At 33.4% G+C, this 23,468-nt stretch overlaps 3 protein-coding genes across 5 annotated transcripts; 1 reads left to right on the top strand and 2 right to left on the bottom strand.

Moving 5' to 3' along the window:
- Positions 1-697: 697 nt before the first annotated feature.
- On the top strand, positions 698-5,236 carry LOC120331283 (uncharacterized). 3 transcript variants are annotated; one of them, XM_039398354.2, is made up of 7 exons: positions 698-1,561; positions 1,806-1,859; positions 3,050-3,181; positions 3,253-3,419; positions 3,509-3,633; positions 3,907-4,097; positions 4,828-5,236. In XM_039398354.2, the coding sequence occupies exons 1-7, from the start codon at positions 1,065-1,067 to the stop codon at positions 4,991-4,993; spliced, it is 1,332 nt and encodes a 443-aa protein (XP_039254288.1). In that variant the 5' UTR covers positions 698-1,064; the 3' UTR covers positions 4,994-5,236. The 3 variants fall into 3 exon arrangements, with proteins under 3 accessions (XP_039254288.1, XP_039254289.1, XP_039254290.1); XM_039398355.2 differs by lacking the exon at positions 1,806-1,859 and adding an exon at positions 2,541-2,579 and having other exon boundaries at positions 700-1,561; XM_039398356.2 differs by lacking the exon at positions 1,806-1,859 and having other exon boundaries at positions 701-1,561.
- A 391-nt stretch (positions 5,237-5,627) lies between these two features.
- LOC120331286 (calumenin-B-like) lies at positions 5,628-10,527 on the bottom strand. The gene is made up of 7 exons (XM_039398357.2): positions 8,821-10,527; positions 8,396-8,589; positions 8,216-8,295; positions 7,587-7,746; positions 7,213-7,315; positions 6,661-6,760; positions 5,628-6,448 (listed from the first exon to the last, which is right to left on the bottom strand). The coding sequence occupies exons 1-7, from the start codon at positions 9,018-9,020 to the stop codon at positions 6,344-6,346; spliced, it is 942 nt and encodes a 313-aa protein (XP_039254291.2). The 5' UTR covers positions 9,021-10,527; the 3' UTR covers positions 5,628-6,343.
- A 144-nt stretch (positions 10,528-10,671) lies between these two features.
- Positions 10,672-23,027, bottom strand: LOC120331288 (uncharacterized). The gene is made up of 14 exons (XM_039398360.2): positions 22,761-23,027; positions 22,247-22,440; positions 21,005-21,084; positions 20,519-20,678; positions 20,315-20,414; positions 19,947-20,046; positions 19,623-19,723; positions 17,521-17,754; positions 17,092-17,285; positions 16,645-16,721; positions 16,005-16,164; positions 14,431-14,533; positions 13,739-13,838; positions 10,672-12,962 (listed from the first exon to the last, which is right to left on the bottom strand). Exons 1-14 carry the CDS (start codon positions 22,958-22,960, stop codon positions 12,858-12,860), a joined length of 1,908 nt encoding a protein of 635 aa, XP_039254294.2. The 5' UTR covers positions 22,961-23,027; the 3' UTR covers positions 10,672-12,857.
- Between the last annotated feature and the right edge of the window lie 441 nt (positions 23,028-23,468).

Below are 23,468 nucleotides of genomic sequence, written 5' to 3'. Positions count from 1 at the left end.
TTTCCACTTTATCTGTTACCAAGAAATTATTCTACGTCTTAATGCTAACTTGGGAAAGGGTATCTTCGCATTCATCCAAAGAAAATGCTCATATTAAAATATGTCAGTTGAAAACCTGCAAGTGGTTATTTTATCTGCTCTTTTAAAACACCTAATCAATTATCGCTAGTAATTACTTCAGCTGGAACAATGACCATGATTAATTGCTGTTGAGTATGGTCAGAAAATGAATAAAGATTAGGGTACTCCTTGCCAAGTGAATCTGTATAAATACAGGAAACGTTTTTCCACCAACAGCTACAATACAATTCTATATACTCATGTACATTGTAAGGTTGGTTAAACGGACAACATGAACTTTAGAGCACCAGCTTGAGGAATATATACTGTTGGTTTTGAAGACAAATTTAGGATGCGTGTATTACATATAAATAAATATATATAACGGTAATATTGCATTCATTCCATAATATCTATAAACCTGTGTTCAGTTTTAACATACTGTTAATTCACAATATGTTATCAAATATCAAGGTAATTTAATGAGCACCGATATTTACGTGGCACCCCCAGGGCATTGCAAGTGACGTTCTACAATCACTCGCAAGTCCTGCGTTAGATACAGTAAGCGACTTGATAAAAAAATTTAGTCATTGTAGGAGCAAGAAATGCGTTTGCGTCAAACCAACAGTACATAGTCGGAGTTCAGTTTTAAAGTGTTTTGTAAAGATGTCACGGTTCTGTGGAAATGAATTTTACTTACATGTAATAATCGCATATGTATGCCGTTCGAAATGTCAGTAATCTGATGTATTCATTTATGTGAATATGTGACTTGCAACACAAGAAATTTAGAATTTGCTATCTTTCGTCGCCCATACGCCTTATAGTGTTACTATGATTTGCATCAAACCTAACAGTCGTGTTTCGTACAGTCTTGGATTACTTAACTAATATAGTTTTGTTTATATATATATATATATATAAACTGTTACATGATTCAGAGATAGGCATAAGGATCGGTTGCTTCATTCAAAGAAAGCTTATTAGTAATCAAATCAAAAATGAATGTTCTTCTGAAGCAACGTCGATTAATAGCCACCATCGTAACGATAACTTGTCTTATATACACTTCACATGTAACCGTGCAAATTTTTCTGGGACTCAATCATCGTCAGCAGTGCTACAAATATGGTCGTGAAGCCGCTTCGAGACACGTATTAGCACGCAGTATAAATTCTGAAGGTGAAAAATTGAATATAGATGAAGGAACTCAAAGAGCAAGGGAAACTGTAGAGGAATCCAAAACTGAAGCCAAAAAGAAATATAGGCTGGATATAATAGAAGCAGACCTTGAGGCCGTTTCTAAAGGAGAACTGCCGGATGAATCAATAAATGAGGTGGAAGATAAGACGGATTACTTCGGATGTTCGGATTTTGACAGAATCCCAAGAACACGTAAGGAAGTCGAAGAAAATCTAAGGGGAAACAGGGGAATATCTTTCATAAAAGTGAGGATAAATGGTATTACAATACCGGCAGTCATGAAAGAAGCAAACAGGTATGCAGAAAGCTCCGTGATTCCATCTTTTAAATTCTTTTAAATGTAACACTGATGTAAGCTTTTAGCCTACTCTACTAGATTGCCTGAGGTACCATATTTGGGTTTTCTAAAAACTTCATATACTGAACTACGCGTTTGCTTAAGTAAATCACTATTTTCCCTCTGGTCGCGGTCTGTGGCCGACTCGAAGCAGTGTACAGTACAGATTTGATACAAAATTGTCACATGTAATGTATTACAGGAGATACGTCCATAAGGGCCACATATTAAACTGGCAAGCATACCAGAACGCATCGTAAATATCAATTTTACTATGTGGCGTATTGATTACTAACCATCAAATTTTGTGACTCTGAATTGGTATGAATTACAACAAAATTATTAAATTGGAACCAAATTATACTGTACACTGCACCCGTTCTAAGTGTAACGAAAAACGACACTCCAATTCTGCCATGTATTGTACAATTCTTCGTCACAAAGTTTGTAATTTTTGGTTTACTTTCTATGTCAAATAACCAATAACGACTTTCTGACTAACGCTAAAATAATAAACCCGGCAACGGTAATACTCACCGCTTACATAACCTAACTAGCTGGATGAAAGATAATGGTGTTGCCACATTTTAATTCAGCAACGCATGGTTTGGCAAAATTACAGTGGCCCGGAAAACATTTGTCACTTCGACAAAATGTCATTAATCACTAATTATTTTTTTTTTATATTTTTTCTGATTTAAACTTTAATTGAGCTGACTTGACGGAATTCGAATTAATGAGCTTTCTAAAAACAGAAAAACATAACTTTGCACAAAATTTGTTTTGCATTTGTTAATTCTTCATACATTAGGGAAAATGAAAAAAATCGGCCGTGTGCTCGTTTCCAATTTTGTAACATTTAATCCGAATTTTGTATGTAATTTAGCTTCATAATGCTTGGTGAAACACTAACAATACTAACAATTTGATTTTGCAGATTTGACAGCAAAGATCGTGTAGTAAAAGAAAATACTCTGTAATTAATATTTCTTCACCCTCTTTTTGTGGTGTGGTGGTTTATTATGAAACACATTTTATTTTTCAAATTGGTGTTATTACAAATGTGGTATCGCACTAATATCTTATAATATCTGATTCGTGTGACTTTTCTACGTTCTACAAGTGTGAATAAATGAGGTGGTGTTTCCATTAGAGTAAAAGTGTTGTATAGGAGGCATGGGATGTATTTATTCAAGGGGTTGTGTATCGTGAAGAATAGATTACAATTTTTTAATGTTCTGTTGAAAAATCTCATACATAAGTACGAACGAAGGATGGTGTACGATGTAATAATCGAGATAATGTTTGCATGTAGATTAAATTCTAAATTCTCAAGTACATATAATTGAATAATGACAATACTGAATATGAACAATAAAACTGTCCCAATATTATATTCTGAACTTTTGTAGAAGAATATTGCGACTTGATATTTTTGCATAACAGATTATACCGAACGGTGGTAGAAGAATACAAGTACAATTCTGCACAAAGGGAAATCACGTATCTGAGAAGACTTCGTGGATTGAGGGGAATTCCTCGCTTACTTGGATCTTGTGTAGAGGAATTAAGAATAAGGTATGAATAATACCATGTAGCTTAAAACAAAGTCTATTCATTGACTCAAACTCTATTAATATTATTTCAAGGTATCTTGTCGAAAGAGTAAACGGTTTGACTCTATGTAATGATAACGGCACATCTCCAGAATGCGCGTTGGGAAATCACATCATGGATCTCGTACAAGCAGATCCAAATCCTCATTTATCAGCTTTAACATTTGCTTATAGTACCACGTCGTTTTTCAAACAATTAGGTAAATTATCAATTCTATTTTATGGTAATTATATGGTTGCTGCAAAAATATTCCACAGTCCTAATAACTACGTTGTATATGTGTTACAGAGGAAAGGCATTTATTCATGGAAGATGTTTCTGGTCTTAATTTTATGATGACGACAGATTGGCAACTGTATATGGTCGATGCTGACTCATTAGTGTTCTACAACGATTCTAGGATTTATTCGAAAGTAAGCATGAATGATTTTGACTTCTGGAGTTTGAAAGTAAAATTATTCATTGAACATGATAACGTTGAATGTAAACAATGTATGACTATGGTCATGCTGGCAAAAAGTTCATTTCAAACTCACGCCCAAACCAATACCGATATACAATTTTGATACAAACGTAATCACGAATTAATGTTCAAGCAAAGTAGGTATAATATATGAAATGTTCGTGGTGTGGCGCTTCAGCAGAAGCAAGAACTATTTAATATTCAACGGACACTTCGTTTTCAGGTATCGTGCAACTCTGATGATCACTGTCCAAAACCTTCAGGAAACTTGTGGATAGATTTCTCACTAAACATGCGAATTTATAAAAACTGTAGAGATCTTACTGGAATATGTGAAGACAATGAATGCCGAGGATTTGGAACAGAACTTCACACTTGCGGTGTCGCAAATTGGTACATATGCAGACTATCAACGTAAGAATATACTATATTGTTTTATCGTTTTTTAAAGTATACCGCGCATGATCCAACTATTACATTTTCGCTATCACAAAGTAGTTTAGTTATTGATGAACTATTAACTAAAGGCGGGATGTCAATTGTTATACATCCGATTACTTTATAGTTCAGCATTTTCTATATCGGGGGCCAATTAACGATCCGAATCCGTACACGTTTGCGTTATATGATCGTTCTTCTAGAACAGGGCTACTCAACTATTTTTACCGAAGGTCCGCATACAAAAATTTAAACATATTTGGGTCCGGACTTCCCAGAAATTATATTTCGGCATCCCTAATTCCTCGGCCGACTAATGATAAGATTGTCAAGATTGTTTGGTATGGCGTTATTGTCCTTTTCATATATATTTTTAAATCTATAAAAGTGATTTTATAAAAAGAAATTTCAAAAGTGGGGCTAATGATCCAAAATAAAGAATTATACGCAGTCCGAATCGAATATCCGAAAGGTCCGGATTCGGATCGCGGTCCGCCAGTTGAGTAGCCATGTTCTAGAACATATATTATCAATCGAATAGATTTAGAACAACATTTTTAAATCGTGAGGTGTACACTTTCTGAAACATCATCGTTCAGTGCTCAATGAGCCATTTTACAAAAATTGTCATCAGGTCTGAATGCCAATATATATGTCATGTTATATTTAATATTCAGCAACCCACAGATATACATTATTGTTTTAGGTTATTCAAAGAATCTACGAATGTTGGAAAGATATTCAAAGATGTTTGTATTTGTATGAATCAAATGCATCCTCATCGGCGATGTACTTTCGATAAGGCATCGGCTATGCTCAGAGATGCGTTTGGTATTTTTATTAAAGAAAAGGCTAGCTCGCTTCCAACATGAGCGTCTCGCGACTTAAGCATACAACGAACTTAACGATAGCGCGCCAAAGCAATCTGCTACTACCTATTGGAAGTATTGCTGGATAATATTCAATATATATGATGGCTATTGACATAGAGGACATAGATAGGGTTATATAGCGATATGAATACATTGAAAAATATGTCACGTTTCGAATACAGTATGTAGCACTGTGCCTATTTTTGTTTTTACTGCAGAACAAATTTTCTGAAACACGGTAAATTGTGTGATCAAGTCTCGAGAATGGATTCTATTCAGTGCATTGCAGTCTCACTCGGCATTTTTGATTCATTTCTAGCAAATAATTCAATATTGTCACAGCTCCAAATGAATTGCAATTATTACAGACAAAGTTTTGCCGCGGTTCACTGGGCCCAACGGCTTCATAAAGTATTATACTGCTCGGCGATGTGGCGCATCGCGCCAAGCGTTAAAAATACGCTCGTCACAGCACCTCTGATTACCTTGCCACCTCGGATTACCTTGCGTGCGTGGATATGATTGAAGCAGTCTTATCGGCTTTTCTCTTCCCCGGGATAAATATGTAAATTCTGCCCTATCAAAGTTACTGGTAATAAACTGAACAGTTTTCAGTGTGTCTGCACCACATAAGTCCAAGTTAACAAGATGAATTTATTGCAACTAATCCTAATAAAATGAAAAATGTAACCTACCTAGATATACCACATATGATTGTAATGAACACCAACAATAATCAATTGAAGAAATGAGAAAGCAAGAAACTAACTGCAAGTGAGACTTTGTGACTGTATACCTTTTTAAAAAATATGGACTTTTTGAAGAAAAATTGGACATATGGAAACATAACAGTTTATGGTATATGAAAAGATCACTAATTGTAATTAGGATACTTCATTAAACATCAAATATATGATGTAGAGGAATTTGACAGCCTTTTTTAACAACAACTGACCAAAATATAGTAATGATCAAATCGTACATGACAACGTTCCATACATGTCCATCCTCACAGGCATTATGGCAATCACCAACCTATCACCAGATACTATTCGCGACTTAAAATGAGTGAAAAAATACCTTCAAAATGTACATACTACAGTGGTAAATCTACCAAAATAGGTAAAAATAAAATGACAGTTTTTGAAACGGGGCTCAAATACATGATTGATTTAACAGTTATGATTCAACACATATATGTCTTACATTAAGTACATCAAAGGCAAGAACTGAACAGATAAAAAATTGCTTCATATTGTAATTATTGCATCAAACTGCTTCTTTGGAATATTTAAACTTGTGTGCAAATGTTGTATTGATTTAATAGTAAGGTTAGACAGTCGACAACACCTAAAACTCATCATGGCGATTGAATATTTCTCCCCATTGTGTTGCTTGAGATCCAACGAAGACATCGTGGTGATCAACGACTTCCTGCTTTGTTAAAACGCCATCCTGAAAAATAAGCCTATGATAAAAAAAACAATACAATATCATTAAATTAAGCATTTACCTGTATTTATCTTGGATTGGCTTTCGATTCAGATGTGATATTTCATACATATTACACTGATTTGAATCTTGTGACGATTAGCATTAGTGCGTTTCTGGTAACAAATTGTATGTTATTGAAAATTAAAGAAATAAACAAGAAATAAAACAATTACCTGATCACTGTCGCTTTCATAAATGAGATGTTTTGCTTCAGCCAGAGCATAATTGTAATCACTGGGCATGATCCAGGCCCGAACTTCTTCTTCGTTAAGTCTTCAACATGCAAGTAAATGGAATCAACAATTAAAACAATGATTCAAAATAAAGGCGAATTATAAACAGAAACAGCTGAGCCTTTTTTCCTGATAATAAGTATATAAATGCAACTTCACCACAAAGATTTTAAATTAAGCGCCACAAAAAATAAAAAATGCAAGTCATGCCATTGTAAACGATGCTTTTTATAACTAAGAATAAAATTTCGTGTTATGCTTTTCTAATCTGGCATAATATATATATATATATATATATATATATATATATATGTGGATGGCTGGAGGCCTTAGATTAAGATGAATCCTAATGCTCATTAATCAGTATACACCACTGTGGTCTACCTATCTGAGCACAGCTCTGGACGAGATATGTCTATAAAGCACATTTTTGAGGTACCTTTCAGGCATTTAATTAGGAGTTTGAATGAAATGAGAAATGAAACCAATTACCTTCCATCTTGATCTTTATCTCTCTGGTTTACAAATTGTTCTCTTTCTGTTGCTACCCAGTCAGGTTCTGCTTCTCCTTTTGTCTCAGGTTTGTAGACGTCGTCTGAATATAGTTATAATTAGAAATCCAATCTGACAATCCACAAATATGTTACTTTCATGGTCTTGTGGAAGCAGATTCTTACTCTCAAAATTTTAGGTTGGAAAGATTAACAAAATGCGATAAAGTACATGCTCGCATAAAATAATATAATTTTCCAATTTGCCTGGCAAAGTTAAATGTTTAATGCTGTCTACTCAATTAGAAAACCAGTCAAAAAACATAAAATTAAACTTCTTCGCATACTTAAAAAATGCAAATGAGTTCAACTCACTTATATATTCTTCCAAATCCAAAAAACCATCACCATTCCTATCAATATCGGCCATGGTTTCTTCAAAAACAATTTCTCTCATGTGATCAAAGTCTTGAGGATGAATGAATGCGGTGAGTTCAGTCTTTGTGCAATGATCATCATCATCCAAGTCAGCAACCTATTTAGAGTTGAAGAATATTCTTTGCACTTAGTACCACAGATACAAACTAATATTTGGAACATTTACACGCTCAAACTATGAAAAACTCATCCAAAATGATTCAATGAAGAGCAAAAAATGTGCTAATGATTTGAATCTTTGTAAATGTAATGGCTGCAGTTGATATCAATTAGATAGGAATTTTCCTGCTACATGAACCTCTATAAAATATATCTCTCAACAATCATAACTCACATTGCATAGGAATAAAAAACGGACCTCCTGAGGTATGCGCACCAAGATGGCGCACAACCTGAACTCAGGTTGTGTACAAGGTTAGGGTTCAGGTTGTGCGACATCTTGGTGAGCATACTTCAGGAGTACCGAAAAAACTATAATAATCTTTTCAGCCCATCAATACTAGGGATACAATTCAAGCAAATACTTGACTAGTATTCAGAATACAATACAATCACATAATTCTCACCTCCCATCTTTTTCTATCTCTTTTATGCATGTCTTTGTAACTGAATCCCTCCTCTTCCCCAAATTTCCAATCTTCATCGGCTGAAACAGAACAAGCTCTTATCAACATCTGTTTACTCTACAGTGATTATTACAAGTCTCATCATTTTTTAAATTAAAATTATTAAAGCAGTATACTTACTTTCAAGACCTCCAAAAGTAGTACGATAATATTCGTCCCATTTAATTTTCCTATCTCCATCGACATCATATCTTTTCATTTTCTTCTCAGTATCTTCTTCAATATGACGTTTTTGTGTAATTCCGATCCATTTTTCCATCTCTCCCTCATTGATTATTCCGTCATGATCAGTGTCGATCTTATCAAAAATAATCCTGAAAAAGAATGACAGGAACAAATAAAATAGGTTTAGTAAGGTTACGACAACCTTTGAAAAGACACTTTTTTAAAAGTTGTCTCTGAGTAGAAGAAGCAAAAATAAACGGGGATGGGGTACTTCAGAATCATTAGCAACCATAAAAAGTAGAACCTATCTTGAATTTTTTCTGAAAACCGGGAAATATCAACTGCCAACAACCCCAAAAATCAATATTCTGAAATCTCACCCAAGCCTTCTTCTGCTTTCTTCACCAGACAACTCCTCAAACTTTTTAGCTGTTTCTTTTCCAAGAAAAGCATCATGGTCATATCCTTTTGATCCTGGTTGTTGGTCACTTGGTTTCGGTCCAATCACTTTCAAATTTAAATTCGCAGTGGAAGATATAACAAGTATACAGAGAAGAAAATATTGCACCAACAAACTCATCACAAAGATTTAATCAAATTATCAAAATTAAAGAACTGAAATAAGAACATGCAAAATTATATAAAATTAAAAGGATTGAAAAAAGGCTGCAATTGAATAGAAGAAAAAACTAAATGTTGCTAAACCGGAATTACCTTACTGCAAATGACTACAATTATTTAAATTAAACTTGATAAAAACTTGCACGATCCACATCTACCCAATCTCTTTGAATGAAATTACACACCGTGGAAGAGTTAGTGTTCTGCACTTGCGAACAACAACCATAGGCTCAACATATCCTGATGTCCAGTCGTATATCCCCCCCATGATTTCCAACTATACTACTATCAATAACGACTAGGCATTTGCAATTATCTAGGAAATGATTCAAACCGGTTAAGGCAAAATTTTGCCATCTTGTTATTTTGTGCGCCGAGGGAAGAGGTGAATCACTCAATTATTTTATTGAAGCCATAATTTTAAAAATAAATTCTGTCATGATTTCTTTCTTACAGAGTTGTCAATAACATATTTTTCTAGTGTGTGAACACTCAACAAATTGTTCGAGTAATTTATGTGCCTGGAGGATCCATAACAACAAATCACATGTCTTCCAAGTATTTGAAATTCGATTCAAAAAAATATTCGATTCGTTTCTGAAATCGTCAAGTATTTAAAAATGCACAACCCACTATCAATATGCGATGGTTAGTTAGCTAACTACAATGCAACAGATGTACATCTACATGAAACTATATTGCATAATCTTGATGAAGAAAATAAATTGCTGTGTAATAAGTGAATTTATTCACGATAGAATGAAATTGGCACATAAGATGAATGTGAATAAGCATAAACAAAAGTTAACAACAGATTGATTTGATTTGCAATGGTTTAAAATTATTGGTTATACTTTACCCAACTGTGAAAAATCAAAGTTTTTCTTCAATTAACTCTCTTTTTCCTAATGATATATATATTCGTACTACCATCCTTGGTCATAATATGACAATAATAGTTATTTTCGGACTATTTTACGTTTATGTTCATGTTTTGTGAAGTATTCCCGCACTAACTAAAATCATTTTTGGCTTCCAACTATGATTCGTGCTTGATCCGTCAAAATTTTTTTTTTGTAAATTTTTTATTCTACTACTAGGTGAATTTTATTTGTGTAGGTATTTCAAAGCTTAGAGATACACGAAAGTATTTGTCATTACTTCAAAGATAAGTCATTTGATCGAGCGGGAAACAATTTCGCGCACATAATAAACAAACAAAGATTCCAGACAACTATCGTGAACATGCTCTTACATATCATTGAATATTTCACGTTTCGCTTCGCTTGCGAAGCTGAGTCTGGTTTTTCTGCAAAGGTGACGTAATGCTCTTTGAGCAGAGCGCTTAAATCTTGTTTCTTTGTAACACGTGTTCATCGGAGCGATGAGAGTGTGAAACGTTCTCTCAAAATGTTTTGAAATTTCTCTCTTATTACCGGCGTAAGGTCGAACAGTTTGCGGAAACGTCATCTGGGCGCGTTTTAGTAGGAAGACGCGAAAATAGGCTTTTCAAAGAGATATTGGGGGTGTTCCTGGCACGTTTGGTTAACTAGTCATTACATATTATAAAATGGTACAAAAAGTCGATTGTAACCAGCGGAAAAAGAGGGTTAAACAAAAATTTTATGGACGAGATAAGTGACATCCTTAACTTACGGCAAGCTTCAGTTGCAACAATGCATGAAAGATAGGTATGAAGCATAAATATGCTAACAAACTAACTACTAAAATGCTGTCAGGTGTATATGGCTGTCACACCTGGGAAAACATAGAGTAGTTGGAGCTGGATAATTAAAAAAAAATATTTCAGACTTATGTTCAAAGATTCTAATATAATATACTGAATAACTATATGACACCAGATGAATAATATTATAAAAAATTTAAAATATGAAACAAGTATAGATTTCATTGTTATTCAATCAGAACAATGAAAATTTAATGCTGGAAAATGGAACAAAAAAAAGGGTTAGAATGTACGCCAATTTTTTTATTGTAAATCGTGCATGTTGAGAACAATGTCGTTTTTATAAAAAATCTGTCAACAATATACCACATAATCATAAGAACTGATCTTAAGACCTTGAGTTTAAATAGTGTTGAAAACGGGCCATGAAACTTGTTTTTGATAATTCGGAAAATTAGAGAATCACCCTAAAATATCATGTTCTAGGAAACATAATTACAGATGATAGGTAATGCAGTTATTCGAAAAAATACGAAAGGTACAAATATTGAGAGTTCAATCAGAAGTCATCTACAGCACTGAGGCTGATGATGGATTATTTCTTTATTTTTATAGAGTAGGTAAAGGTAAAAAAAGATTAATGAGATATGCTTCATACTTTAGATTTTGTCAACACTTGTGTTAAATGCTATAATGATAAATGAAAATGATTATTTGATTAAATTGAAACTTATATCATCAGCTCATACAGAATTTCAAAGAATGAATGTAGATAGAAACGCTTCAAATTGTGTTCATGTTCACAGAAGTTATAGAATGAAAACTAAGAAGTAGATGGATTGAAAATATTGATTCAAATCAGAATAATAAAATATGATGAGTCGAGGAAAATTTTTTTATGAATTCCATAAAGTACAAAAACACATGGAGCCATAAATGGCATGGCATAAAATGTCATGGCTATATGATAAATAGCATAGCATTTCACATAAATGATTGCAATATACTGTTCCCATTTTTATCTTTCTATTTACACAATATTAATTAGCTCAGGAAAATTAAGCAAAAGAAACCAAAAAATGCTCCAATTTTACTAATTATTAACGCTCTCTGATCGATTGAATTACCCAACAATCAGCACTAGGGCTAAATTCATTCAGATGTCTTAGAGCCCAGAACAATTATTTAAAGTCAAATCCACGAGCCAAAAGTGAGATAGGCTACGTATAAAGTATGGGTAGTATATTAGGAAGATAATTGTAACACATTGTAATAAGAAATGATATTGCCTACTGTTGGGACATTAACAGAATATAGATATAAATATATTCCAACAGAATTTTGATTGAAATTAAATGAAAAGTCAAGTGATTATTAAAATAGGCTAAATTTCAAAATAAAAGAAGCTTCTTTGAACCTTTCATTTAAGCAATGGCACATAACTGTAGATTCAAAATACTTTTTGAATTGAAAACTATTTTTGTTTATATATTCATCAGTCACTTGAGGAATAAATAAGGCAGTCTTAAATAGAATTACACTTAGAAACAAATGATGGCAGCAAGCAATTTTTATTTGTCACAAAGATAAATGTGGGCCAAAACCTAACAGACCATAAAAGGGAAATATATTATCAACCTATACAAAGATAGTGTAAAATGTAGTTCAGCAGAATTTCAACCAAAAAACAATAATAGAGATTAAGAATGTAGTACAGAAAAATCGATAATTTTCCTAATTTTCAAAATGCCTCTCATTTCATGCATTTTCAAACAAAAAAAATCAAATATATATTGCTATCTCGCTCTATGTTTTTTCAAATAATTCAAAATCATAGCGAACTGCTGAACATAACTTGAGAAAACAGTCAACTAGTTAGACATAGTAAACGAATAACCAACTCTCAGTTGCAATATTTATGCCTTTCTAGTGTCATACAACCAACCTTGAATTATCTAGAAAACTATCAAAAATGAGAAAAAACACAGGATTGATATCTGTGAACGATGGACATGATTTACGGATTTTTCATTGCGAGACCCATCTGTGTCAAGTCTAGTGATCAGTCAAAATTTTCTATAACACTGTCATCCCTTATATAAAGTTAAATCAAAATTCGTCATGACGATTCATCATTTCACCCCATTCTGTGGCTTGCGATCCAACAAAAACATCTTGATGCTCTAACATCTCTTCTTTGGACAACTTTTCATCCTGTAACGAGAAATTGAAACCATAATTGAAATTACCATCAAATAGAATGAACCAATAATTCCCTGATAACAATACAATGAATTTTTCTCTGGCAGTTCTAAGTCTCTCGCTAACACAGGGGCTCCCGAGATTTTTTCAGGACGACCCCAAAGACAACTTTCAAGTGTCCAGTGCGACCCCAGATCAATATATATATTTTTCATGAAACTTCTGAAGCTTTTTTCACTTGACTCATGAGTTTGGTCATGTGGTGGTATTAAGTAAAATAAGCTAAAACCAAACAGTGATGTTACAATAAGCACCTACATTTTCTATAGCATAAGTAAGAGCGATGCCTATAGGCCTGCTTTACAGTAAGCCATGGTACAAACTGCTGAATTTAACATGGTTTGTCAAATCTTGGATGTTTCGTACATCTATCCTCTACCATACCTCAGCGACTCCAACGACTCCAAGTCCTGTTTGCAACCCTACCTACTTATCATTCCGACTCAGTTTGGGGTCGCGACCCCTGGTTTGAGAACCCCTGCACTTACAGAACAATCTATCAATCTTGACATGTTGGTGATGCATAAAATTTTATTTTCCCATGAGGGCACATGACGGTGTTGTGGAACATTAGAGGGTTTACAACTCGGGTGAGCACTGCTGAACCTGAGCTCTCAAAAAAAGTAGGGAATTACATATGGAAAGATATCAGTGGCTGCTCGTACAGGGCCTTGTTCAGAGCGAAAAACGTGAATAAGCGTTTAAAAATGTGAAACAATGAAGCCTACTTTATCGTCATCACTTTCATGAAGTAAATGCTGAGCTTCAGCCTGTGCATGATTATAATCTTCTGGAAGAATCCAACGACGAACTTCGAGCCTGTTTAATCTGAAACAAAAACATAAAAAAAGTCAATTATTTTGATTTCAAGAAAAATTTCCAATGTTTTCATTAAAAAAGATATGCCTATTTCAGGAATACTTACAGTAAAGTAACTATACCACACTTTTACTGGTTTATAAAAATCAATTTTAATGAATATGTCAAACTTTTTTTGTTGAACATTAACGACTGAGACTAACAATCAATCGTTCAGTAAGCGCAACCAACGTTCACCAGAAACTAATTCAAATTCTCACATTACAGCTAATATAAATAAATTAGCCGGTTCGAATCCTGTGGGGATAGAATTATGTGAAGGAGGATTGCTGGTCTCCTTCGCCAAATTAGGGTGGTTCACATAACTGCTGGTCAAATCTGACTTCTACCATCACGTCCAAGGACTGGTAAACGAACGAGAGGCCAGGGTTTGCCATATAACTAAGCCATCTTGTAGACTTCCCTCTCCCTTGGGATAAATATTGAAATCCTATCCTTCAGTTGAATTCTGTCTGAATTTAGTAACCAATGTTATGTTCTAAATAAGCTTGTGCAATAAAAGATTATAAATATCAGATTTAGTGTCTTGCCATCAACATACTTTCCATCTTTATCAGCATCTCGATATTTTGTAAATTGATCTCTTTCGACACTAACCCATTCTGGTTCTTCTTCACCTGGATTTTCTGGTCTGTACAAATCATCTGGAAAATAAGGAAACTTTTTGTCAAACATGTCTCATGTCAACTTTAAATTTAAGGAATAAATACAGATACATGAATTTCGCGACTACTGAAATCAGGATATTTCATATTTAATCATATTGAAAAACTGAACTGGCATAGGAAAGGCAAATGCATTCATTTAACAAAGCAATTTCAATACATTTTGGGTACCCATGGGTTTATGTTAGCACAAGCCCAAATTAGACAAGCAATACTGTTATCCCAGGGACATTTGGCTGTGTGGCAATTTGACCCGTTTATTTACATATTAGTTCATTGCTGTAATATTGTATGTATTTCATTCCTTACTAACAATCTTGATAAAAAATAATATTGAATCGTCAGACAATAGATTACAATCTTATTATTATTTGACTTACAGAATCCATAACATATCATGATCATCATATCATGAGTAAATGGATACTGAGGGAAAAATTGGAAACACCTTATTTTTGAAGAGTATCTATCTTAACCTGGTAATAGTGTTATGCATGATAACAAAAACCAACATTCTGCTGACAATATCGAAATTCTAATTGGGTAATAGTGAAAAATGATACAGGGGGGGAGCTGAGAGGTTTTCATGCTTGTTTAGCAAACACAAAACGGCAGACATTCGAAGGAATGTGTTTCGAAAAAAAAGATATCTAATAATATCAGCCTTCCGTTCATGCATTAAGATTTTTTTTCATGAATAACAGGATAAGAATCAATTTTTAAGTACTCATTCAACAACCATGGGACATATATAATATCAGCAGTCATTACATTGTCAAATGTTAAACTATATTGCACACAGGATCTGTAACATTAATGGCAATGATTTTATTAATATATCACTGCATAATTATTTCCTTCCTTCTGGTTATTAGGAAGCTATGTTTTATACATTGCCAACCCAACAACTATATTACACGTGGCCTAAAACCATTATTAAACAATGATTCAGATATTCACAGCCACGTCAAAGATACACACACACACACACCAGAGGCGAGTAAATGCCCTCAAGGCTGCCAACACTATAACACTGACTGAACTAATCAAAAGATAACAAGAAGGAACATTCTAATTATAAAACTTAAGTTAACATTGGCAATAATTATGGCGACTTGACTAACCAATAAGACTAACTCCACAAGAGCCCAACTACGTCTCTTGGCAATAGCCCAATACCCTTGTAAAACAATCATCCAAAATAGGAAACTCCATTGCACCATTTGTAGGTATTTTTATTTTTTAGGCAGACATCTAAAAACGAATGGCTCCTTGTTTAGCTGACATCTAATTTGCGAGCAAATTTATAATTTTTCTAATAAGTTCAGACCCTGAGTCAAGATAGTGTGAGAATATTTACCTCATTTAAAATTATTTCTTAACTAAATTATATACAGCCCGCTTCTTGATTAACTGTTATCTAATTAGTGAGCAAAGTAGGCCTACTTACTTATATATTCGTCAAGATCCAAAAGTCCATCTTGGTCTTTATCCATATCATTAATAGTTTCATCCAATACAATATCTTTCATCCTTTCAAACTCTTCGGGATGTAGAAATGCTTGATATTCTTCAATTGTACAACTGTTATCACCGTCTTCATCAGCAGCCTATGAGTAACAACAAAACCACAATCCTTAAATATATGAACAATGGCTAGGTAGCACAGCTGGCGCCTATGCTAACTACGCAGCAATCAAAATTGGAAACCAATATAAGAATATGCAGAATAAATCTATGTACATTACAACTATCAAATGGCCATAAAATTTGGTCTCGTTCTGTATTTGCAAAACAATAAGCGGGCCATTCAATCAAGTACTCCAGTTCATGCTTATTAAAATTACATTACATAGATTCAAAATTTCCCCTTTTGCTAAAATACAGGTCTCGCATACACAACTAGTGACTCAAGATATGAAATGTATTATGTATATGTATCATGAATAAACCTCATATTGGACAATGTATGAGGAAGTCCGACCTTGGTCAGAAGAAATGTTACAGAATATATTTGTGTTAGTGCGCAGCAAGACTTTTGAATCACTGACAATGATAAATATATAATATAAATATTAAATCTGCAATACCTTCCATCTCTCTTGGTCTCTACGCAACATAGCTTTATAAGAATATTTTTCATCCTCGCCTTGTTCCCAATCCTCATCTGTATGAATATAGTGGAACCCAATGAAAAATTATGAAAATTGTGTAGCAAATGGTAAAAACACACAAAGTCACATACACATTCAAAAGAAAACATTAAAGCTAGATAAATAAAGCAAAAAATTTTATGGTTAAAAAGAAACTTTAAATGTTACCAATACATCAACCAGAGTTGACCATATTGGTTAGTTTCTTTTACACAATTCCAAAAAAAACTTGATCAAAATCGAATCCACTTATTTCACAAGCGAAAACATAATCTTTTAAAAACGCTGGGTAAATTAAAATCCTTGATGAAACTCAATTCATTGAATCCCTAGTGAATTTGTAAAAAATATTGAAATTAAGCAAACTAAATCTTAGTGTCTTACCCTTTAAAAATCCAAAGTTTATGTTGTAATATTCATCCCATGTTAAAATTCCATCTTGATTTTCATCATGATTTTCAAATTCTTTCTTTGTATTATCAGTAACATATTTTTTCTGCGTCATGGTAATCCAATTCTGTAACTCAGTTTCATCTACAGTACCATCACCATCTACATCAATTCTATCAAAAATTATTCTAAAAAAAAAGAGAAAAGGGGTGTAATAAGTTGGTGGGGCAATGCTGAACCGGAAACCTTCCAAATAAAAGTAACTCCTTATATCAGCGGTTGTTTGTATACGGTCTGGTTCAGAGCAAACAGTTTGACAAAGGGACATATGGCAAATTCTCTGGAAAATCTGTAATGGAGGACCATGAAAAACGTAGGTTTTCAGTTGAAAAAAAAAGGCAATAAGTGGGTAGGTAAACATACCCAAGTCTTCTTTTGCTTTCTTCTGGTGTCAACTTCTCAAATTCTTTTGCTTCTTCTTGACCAACAAACGCTTCATGATCATAATCTTGTGTTCCAGGTTCTTCATCACTTAATTTCTGATCAACAACTCGACCAGCGAATGTTAATTCAATCAGGAGACATACGACCAAAAGACTTTTCAAAGACATTTTGATGGTGACAATTTGGTCAACTAATTTAACCAAACTACTAGTTCTACAATATGACTAATACCTGTACTGTAATATAAAGTCAAAAATATTGTAATAATTGGTTTTTTCGAAATTGTCAAGCATGGAGCAATGATTAACAAAAAATTCATTGGGCAATGAGCATTCCTCTATAGCTTGTGTGTAACATCATTATAAGTTTCTGGGACATGATACAAAAAACAAAAGTAAGCATGCACATAACTCAAATTGTGTAGCCGGTAGCCGGTAGCCGGTATGGATGAATAAGTAGGAGATCACTGATAATGCAATACAAAATTACTTATGTTAGATTTGGATTTGATCCACATATTACTTGATACAGAAGATAATATTATAGGAATTGAATAAAAACCTTTTGCAACATTTACTTATATATTTGAGAGCACACATAAATATTTGAAATAACTTTGCAACTTGAAACCAAATCCCGTCATTGCATATTGCAACCCAACATATAAAAATGTGAAATAACTGAAACAAGGAAACAGGCCATAACATGGCTACCTCATAAATGTGGCACTTAGACTGGCAATTTAGAAGCATAACACTGCAATTAGTACATAGATAATAATACAAAGCACATATTATGTAATATCATTTAAATAGATTGACTATACTAAATTTGACATCCGAAATCAGGAGAATCCTAAATATGGTCGAACAAACTTTTTTCTATTTTGTAAATATTCAGATATTATGAACTAAATTTATTTATTTTAAATGATAAAAAAAATAGAGCAATCATTGAATGAAGGAAATCCAAATCAAACAGCAAAAATTTAAATTACTTTACTAACGAGGGTTTCACACCCTTCAAACAAACAAGATTCTGATTGGTAGCCATAATACCTAAGGAGCAAATTGAATATGAAATTCGTCACATAAGCTAAATTTCCTATCTTTCTGCAAATTTATAACTAAAGAATATTCAGAGCAGTTTTACAAAATTAGAGAAAAAAAATTGCTTCAGATTTTTATTTCAGGCAGTATACAGAAATTCCCTCCAAAAGTTGTATAAAATAATCTCAAACACTATGCAACATAAAGTACAAGTTGTGTAAAATTTTGAAAACTTAAAATTTGAAAAACTATTTTAATATGAAACCAAATCAAGATTGTGCTTTCATAATTATAAGACAAAAAACAAAAATGATTAATTGCATCAATTGACTCTTGGCTAACTATAACATCCCATTCAACTTCACACAAGAGTACAATGGCGAGTATTCATCGAAAACAAGATTGCTACAATCACAGCATTGAGCTTCAATAATGAAAGAAATCTTTGATATGATTAAATACAAAAGCATGCAAGATTTTCAAACGATTCAGCATGCAAGATTTTCAAACGATTCAAATAACTTCGCTAAAATGTGCTTTAATTAAAACGAGGCACCATAAGAAAATCAAATTATATTTGATAATGAAATTAAATTTATTTGCTACAAATTCATAACAGCTTTTCGTAGTACATCATTGTTTGAGTTACAGTCTAAAATTTCAATTATTTTTGAAAAAGGCACTCTTTAACTATGTGAAAGCACTTTAGATATTTAAAAATGTTACAATATTTGCCATTCTGGCACTATTCGAATCGTAAGAATTACTAAAGGTTTTGAAAATTGGAAGCATCATTTTTTGCATTATATACTATTTCAAAAAAAAATGTTATATAATTACTCATGATATTAAAATTTGATAAATCATCAAGTTCCGTTCATTGCTTCCTACAGATCAAAGTACAAGAGCGTTAATATCATTTTGTAACCCGGTATTGCAATCTTTTTTATAGCCTAATATGGCGAGCGTTTGATACAACCTAAGCATTTGAAATAACCTAACAGTCATATTCATATTATATAACTTCCTTAAAATTCATCGTGGCGTTTCAAATCATCTCCCCAGTTGGTGACTTGCGATCCTACGAACGTTTCATGATGTTCAAGAATCTCCTCTTTCGTTAAAACTTCATCCTGAAAAGATAAAGAAATATGTCAGATATTTTTTTCAGCGAAATGATAAATTTCGCTCCGAATAAACCATGTACAAGCAGTCACTGATATCGAACGATACATGAAGCGCTTCCTATTATTTGGAAGAATTGTTATTGGGTCAATACTCCCAAGATACATACAAAAGTGTTGACATGAGACAATATTAAATTGAGCAGTCTATGATGTTAAATAGTCTTGTTACCTTGTCAGAATCTGCTTCGTACATTAGATGACTGGTTTCAGCTTCGACAGCATCATACCCATCAGGTAGAATCCACGATCGAACTTCTTCTTTGTTTAGCCTGACAAGATACAAAAAATTTTTTCAAAATCTTATCGACTGTTTGAATATGTTCCCCACTATGCAATTGTTCTAATTTATTCCAAATTTAATGATCAAATAATATTTCTAGACTGACAATTATTTTTACTAGAACAAGTGCAAATATTACTCATTTCTCAAACGCTTGAATTAAACAGAATTCAGTACACTAAAACTATTTATTATATTTGTTTCGATGTATTTGGTAGTGAGTTATTTCATTATTAAACATTAATTTTATCACTTACTTTCCGTCTTTATCTGCATCTCTATGTGCAACAAATTGTTCTCTCTCTGTTTTAACCCATTCAGGTTCTTCACCATCTTCCTCCTCATTATACATGTCACCTAAAAAATTTATTAAAAACAAGAAATTAACATTGCACAAATATTGAAGTGAGATCATTCCAAATTAATCAAAATGATTTGGATTGACCCAAATTGGAACGAACCAATATATTCTTCTAAACTGATAGAACCATCTCCATTCTTATCAATGTCAGTGAAAGTTTCATCAAGGACAACATCTCTCATATGAGAAAACTCTTCAGGATGCAAAAACGATTGGAATTCTTCTACACTCAGGTAATCGTTATTATCAAGATTAGCAACCTGTAATGAAAATAATATTGTATACATTTATTTAAGCATAGCTTGTAGGAGAGGTTGGGACAATATTTTGCAGATATCTAATTGAATCACAAGGTCAAGGTGCCAAGATAGAGTGTAAATAAGAAAACCTTTACTGCCACTAGAAATGACTAAAATTATTGTTAATGTAACATTGACAAGCATGCACTGCACCCCTGAATTTGAATCATATGATTTTTTTCCAAACTCTGCCGTATGTCAAGATTATCTCGCATTATAGAAGTTCCATCACACAAGTAGGCTATATCAGACGAGCTTAATTACTTAAATATGCCAATGGTAAGTACCTTCCATCTTTTTTCATCTCTAGCAATCATCTTTTTATAGCTAAATCCATGATTTTCTTCATCCTCCTTCATATCATCCTCTTAATTAAAGAAGAAAATATTCATCAATAACAAGGTAAAAAATTATTTTAGTCGAATGACAGTTGTCGATCTGCCTGTTGATCTATCAAACTTTTTCAAAAAATAAAAAACATTGAAATATCTGTGGGATAATTTCTAAAATTGTATAATCCTAAAAACAAGGCAAATACTTATTGTAATAGCGATGACATGGTTCTTCAATATATTACAGATCTTAAAAAAAGGATAATTGGTTTGAAGACCAAGTCAGAGTCGGCAACATAGGCCATTCATGAACAAAGCAGAATATTTCTTAAAGAGTTGCATTTAACTAACCTTGCCTCAAACAAGGATTTTTGGTCGTCTTATACTAGTCTATTAAATTTTTTTTCAGAAATATGGGGAACAAAAAGGACATCGAAATAGTGAAAAATATACTAAGCAAGACTTTGTTCAGTAGGGCACAGTTCTCCGATTCCAAGATGTCCTGATATTCAGTTCAATAAAACAAACCCTAAATAAGTCTTTGAAAAAAGGCATCTTTCATGATGGCCGATACCTCAGATTGAACCATGCTTGTCTCAATAACATCTAAATTAATCGTGACATACATCGGCTGTCACATGACTAAAATTGTGTTTTTTCGCAAAAGACTCTGGAATTCTACTGTAAAAATTTTTTCCAGAGGAATCTAATAGTGACATTTTCAAATTGCACTTCCCTTCAGTTCAGCAGTTTAGATAAATGGATAGTTTATTTTGAAAACTCCATAACAAACACAAATTAAAAATGGAGAATTCTGGAAAGCAAGCAAAACCCATAAAGAAATTTTAAACATATCATGTACCTGCCCACCAGCACACACAGAAAAACACAAACCAAATTAAATGAGGCTTGGGCCAAACTTAACACACAAAATACACGATAGTATTAAACTTTAGGGCTGTTGTACTTTTAACACTTACATTGATAATGACAAATACAATCTCATACAAAGATGATGTTGGGAGTGCAATGTAATAAAGTGGCGAGTTTGTTGCATAGTGCTGGTTTGCCAATTTTTGATGTTATGGATTCCGAGACTGTTATAGGAGAGGGGTTCGCAGTCACTGTTATAATTAATCTTTTAATGTGGGGGCTATACTTGGAATTGAATAACTGTGCAATACTGTGATTGCTTACCAGTAACATGGCCATATGTAGATTTATAATATTCATCCCAATGTATCTGACCATCCTTGTCTTCATCCATATTTTGGATTTGAGTTGCTGCATCTTCTTCCACATACCGTGTTTGTGCTTTTTTGATCCACGCTGCTAATTCTTCTTTATCCACCTTCCCATCTTTGTTTGAGTCAATGCGGTCAGCGATGATTCTGTAAAAAAGATGAAATTCATGTAGTCTAACCTAGACTGCTAGACTAAAACGTTTGATCGAACATTGAATTTTAACGATTAAATGACATAATGCGTTTGATCAAACCCTGAATCTAACAATCAAATGACAAGATGACGCAAAGATACTTTGTGTCTGTTTATTCCATCTATCCACTGCAGTAAAATATTTCATTTAACGTTATGCATTACAGCATTAACCATACAACTGTCAGACTGTATAGTACTGCTGTACTGCAGTACCGGTATTTTGTGGACGGACAGGCTGGTATTCCAGAATTTCTTCAATTCCAGATCTTACCCAAGTCTTCTTTGGCTTTCTTCTTGAGGAAGTTCATCAAATTCCGCAGCTTGCTGCTCTCCCAGAAAAGCCTCATGATCATACTCTTTTGATCCTGGCTCTTCATCACTTAGTGGTTTTGGTTCGACTACTCTGTTTTTTTTCGCAACTCCTGCCAATGCAATTCCAATCACACACACAAAGATCACAACTTTCATCATTTTTTTTAGGAAATATCAATATAAGTTACATATATACGGATATAAACTATTATTCTGTTTGAAACCTGTTAAAATAATGAAGCAAAGGTAAACACTGGAATAAAAAGCATTCAAGCTCCCGGCGTTAGTGCCTACTGACCTACGACGAAGTTAAACGAGAATGTTATCTTGAGTTAGGATACAGCTCAGACTGAGTGTGCAAAGGTTTCCTGTGAGTGAATAACTTTGCAGTTGCGGGAGGACGAACAATAGATTAAACTAACACCACCGGTGCGTGACCGGTCTTCGAGCGTGTCTATGTTAACGTGTCCTTCGCGCGGAAATGGAGCATAAACGGTTGAAATACTTTTATCAAAGATTCTTGTACAGTATTTGGCTCTTCTTTTATAATGTGCAGGGAAAATTTTCTAGACTTTCCGATGTTTGAATTGTATTCGTTCAAGACGACAAATTCGCACCTTGGCTTGAATTGGAAGTGAGAATGGCAGCAGCTATTAATATTTATCTA

The sequence above is a fragment of the Styela clava genome, chromosome 6, assembly GCF_964204865.1.
Source record: "Styela clava chromosome 6, kaStyClav1.hap1.2, whole genome shotgun sequence".
Lineage (NCBI taxonomy): Eukaryota > Metazoa > Chordata > Ascidiacea > Stolidobranchia > Styelidae > Styela > Styela clava.
This window is presented reverse-complemented; position numbering and strand designations above follow the sequence as displayed.

Coding starts and splice junctions, on each gene's coding strand:
- LOC120331286 (XM_039398357.2), bottom strand. CDS start 9,020: ATGAGTTTGTTGGTGCAATATTTTCTTCTCTGTATACTTGTTATATCT. Junction 8,296..8,395: donor TACTTTTGGAGGTCTTGAAA/GTAAGTATACTG, acceptor GTTCTGTTTCAG/CCGATGAAGATTGGAAATTT. Junction 7,747..8,215: donor GAGATAGAAAAAGATGGGAG/GTGAGAATTATG, acceptor AACTCTAAATAG/GTTGCTGACTTGGATGATGA.
- LOC120331288 (XM_039398360.2), bottom strand. CDS start 22,960: ATGATGAAAGTTGTGATCTTTGTGTGTGTGATTGGAATTGCATTGGCA. Junction 20,047..20,314: donor GATGCAGATAAAGACGGAAA/GTAAGTGATAAA, acceptor GTATCTTGTCAG/GCTAAACAAAGAAGAAGTTC. Junction 16,722..17,091: donor AAACTTTGGATTTTTAAAGG/GTAAGACACTAA, acceptor ATATTCATACAG/ATGAGGATTGGGAACAAGGC.
- LOC120331283 (XM_039398354.2), top strand. CDS start 1,065: ATGAATGTTCTTCTGAAGCAACGTCGATTAATAGCCACCATCGTAACG. Junction 3,182..3,252: donor GTAGAGGAATTAAGAATAAG/GTATGAATAATA, acceptor TATTATTTCAAG/GTATCTTGTCGAAAGAGTAA. Junction 3,420..3,508: donor GTCGTTTTTCAAACAATTAG/GTAAATTATCAA, acceptor TATGTGTTACAG/AGGAAAGGCATTTATTCATG.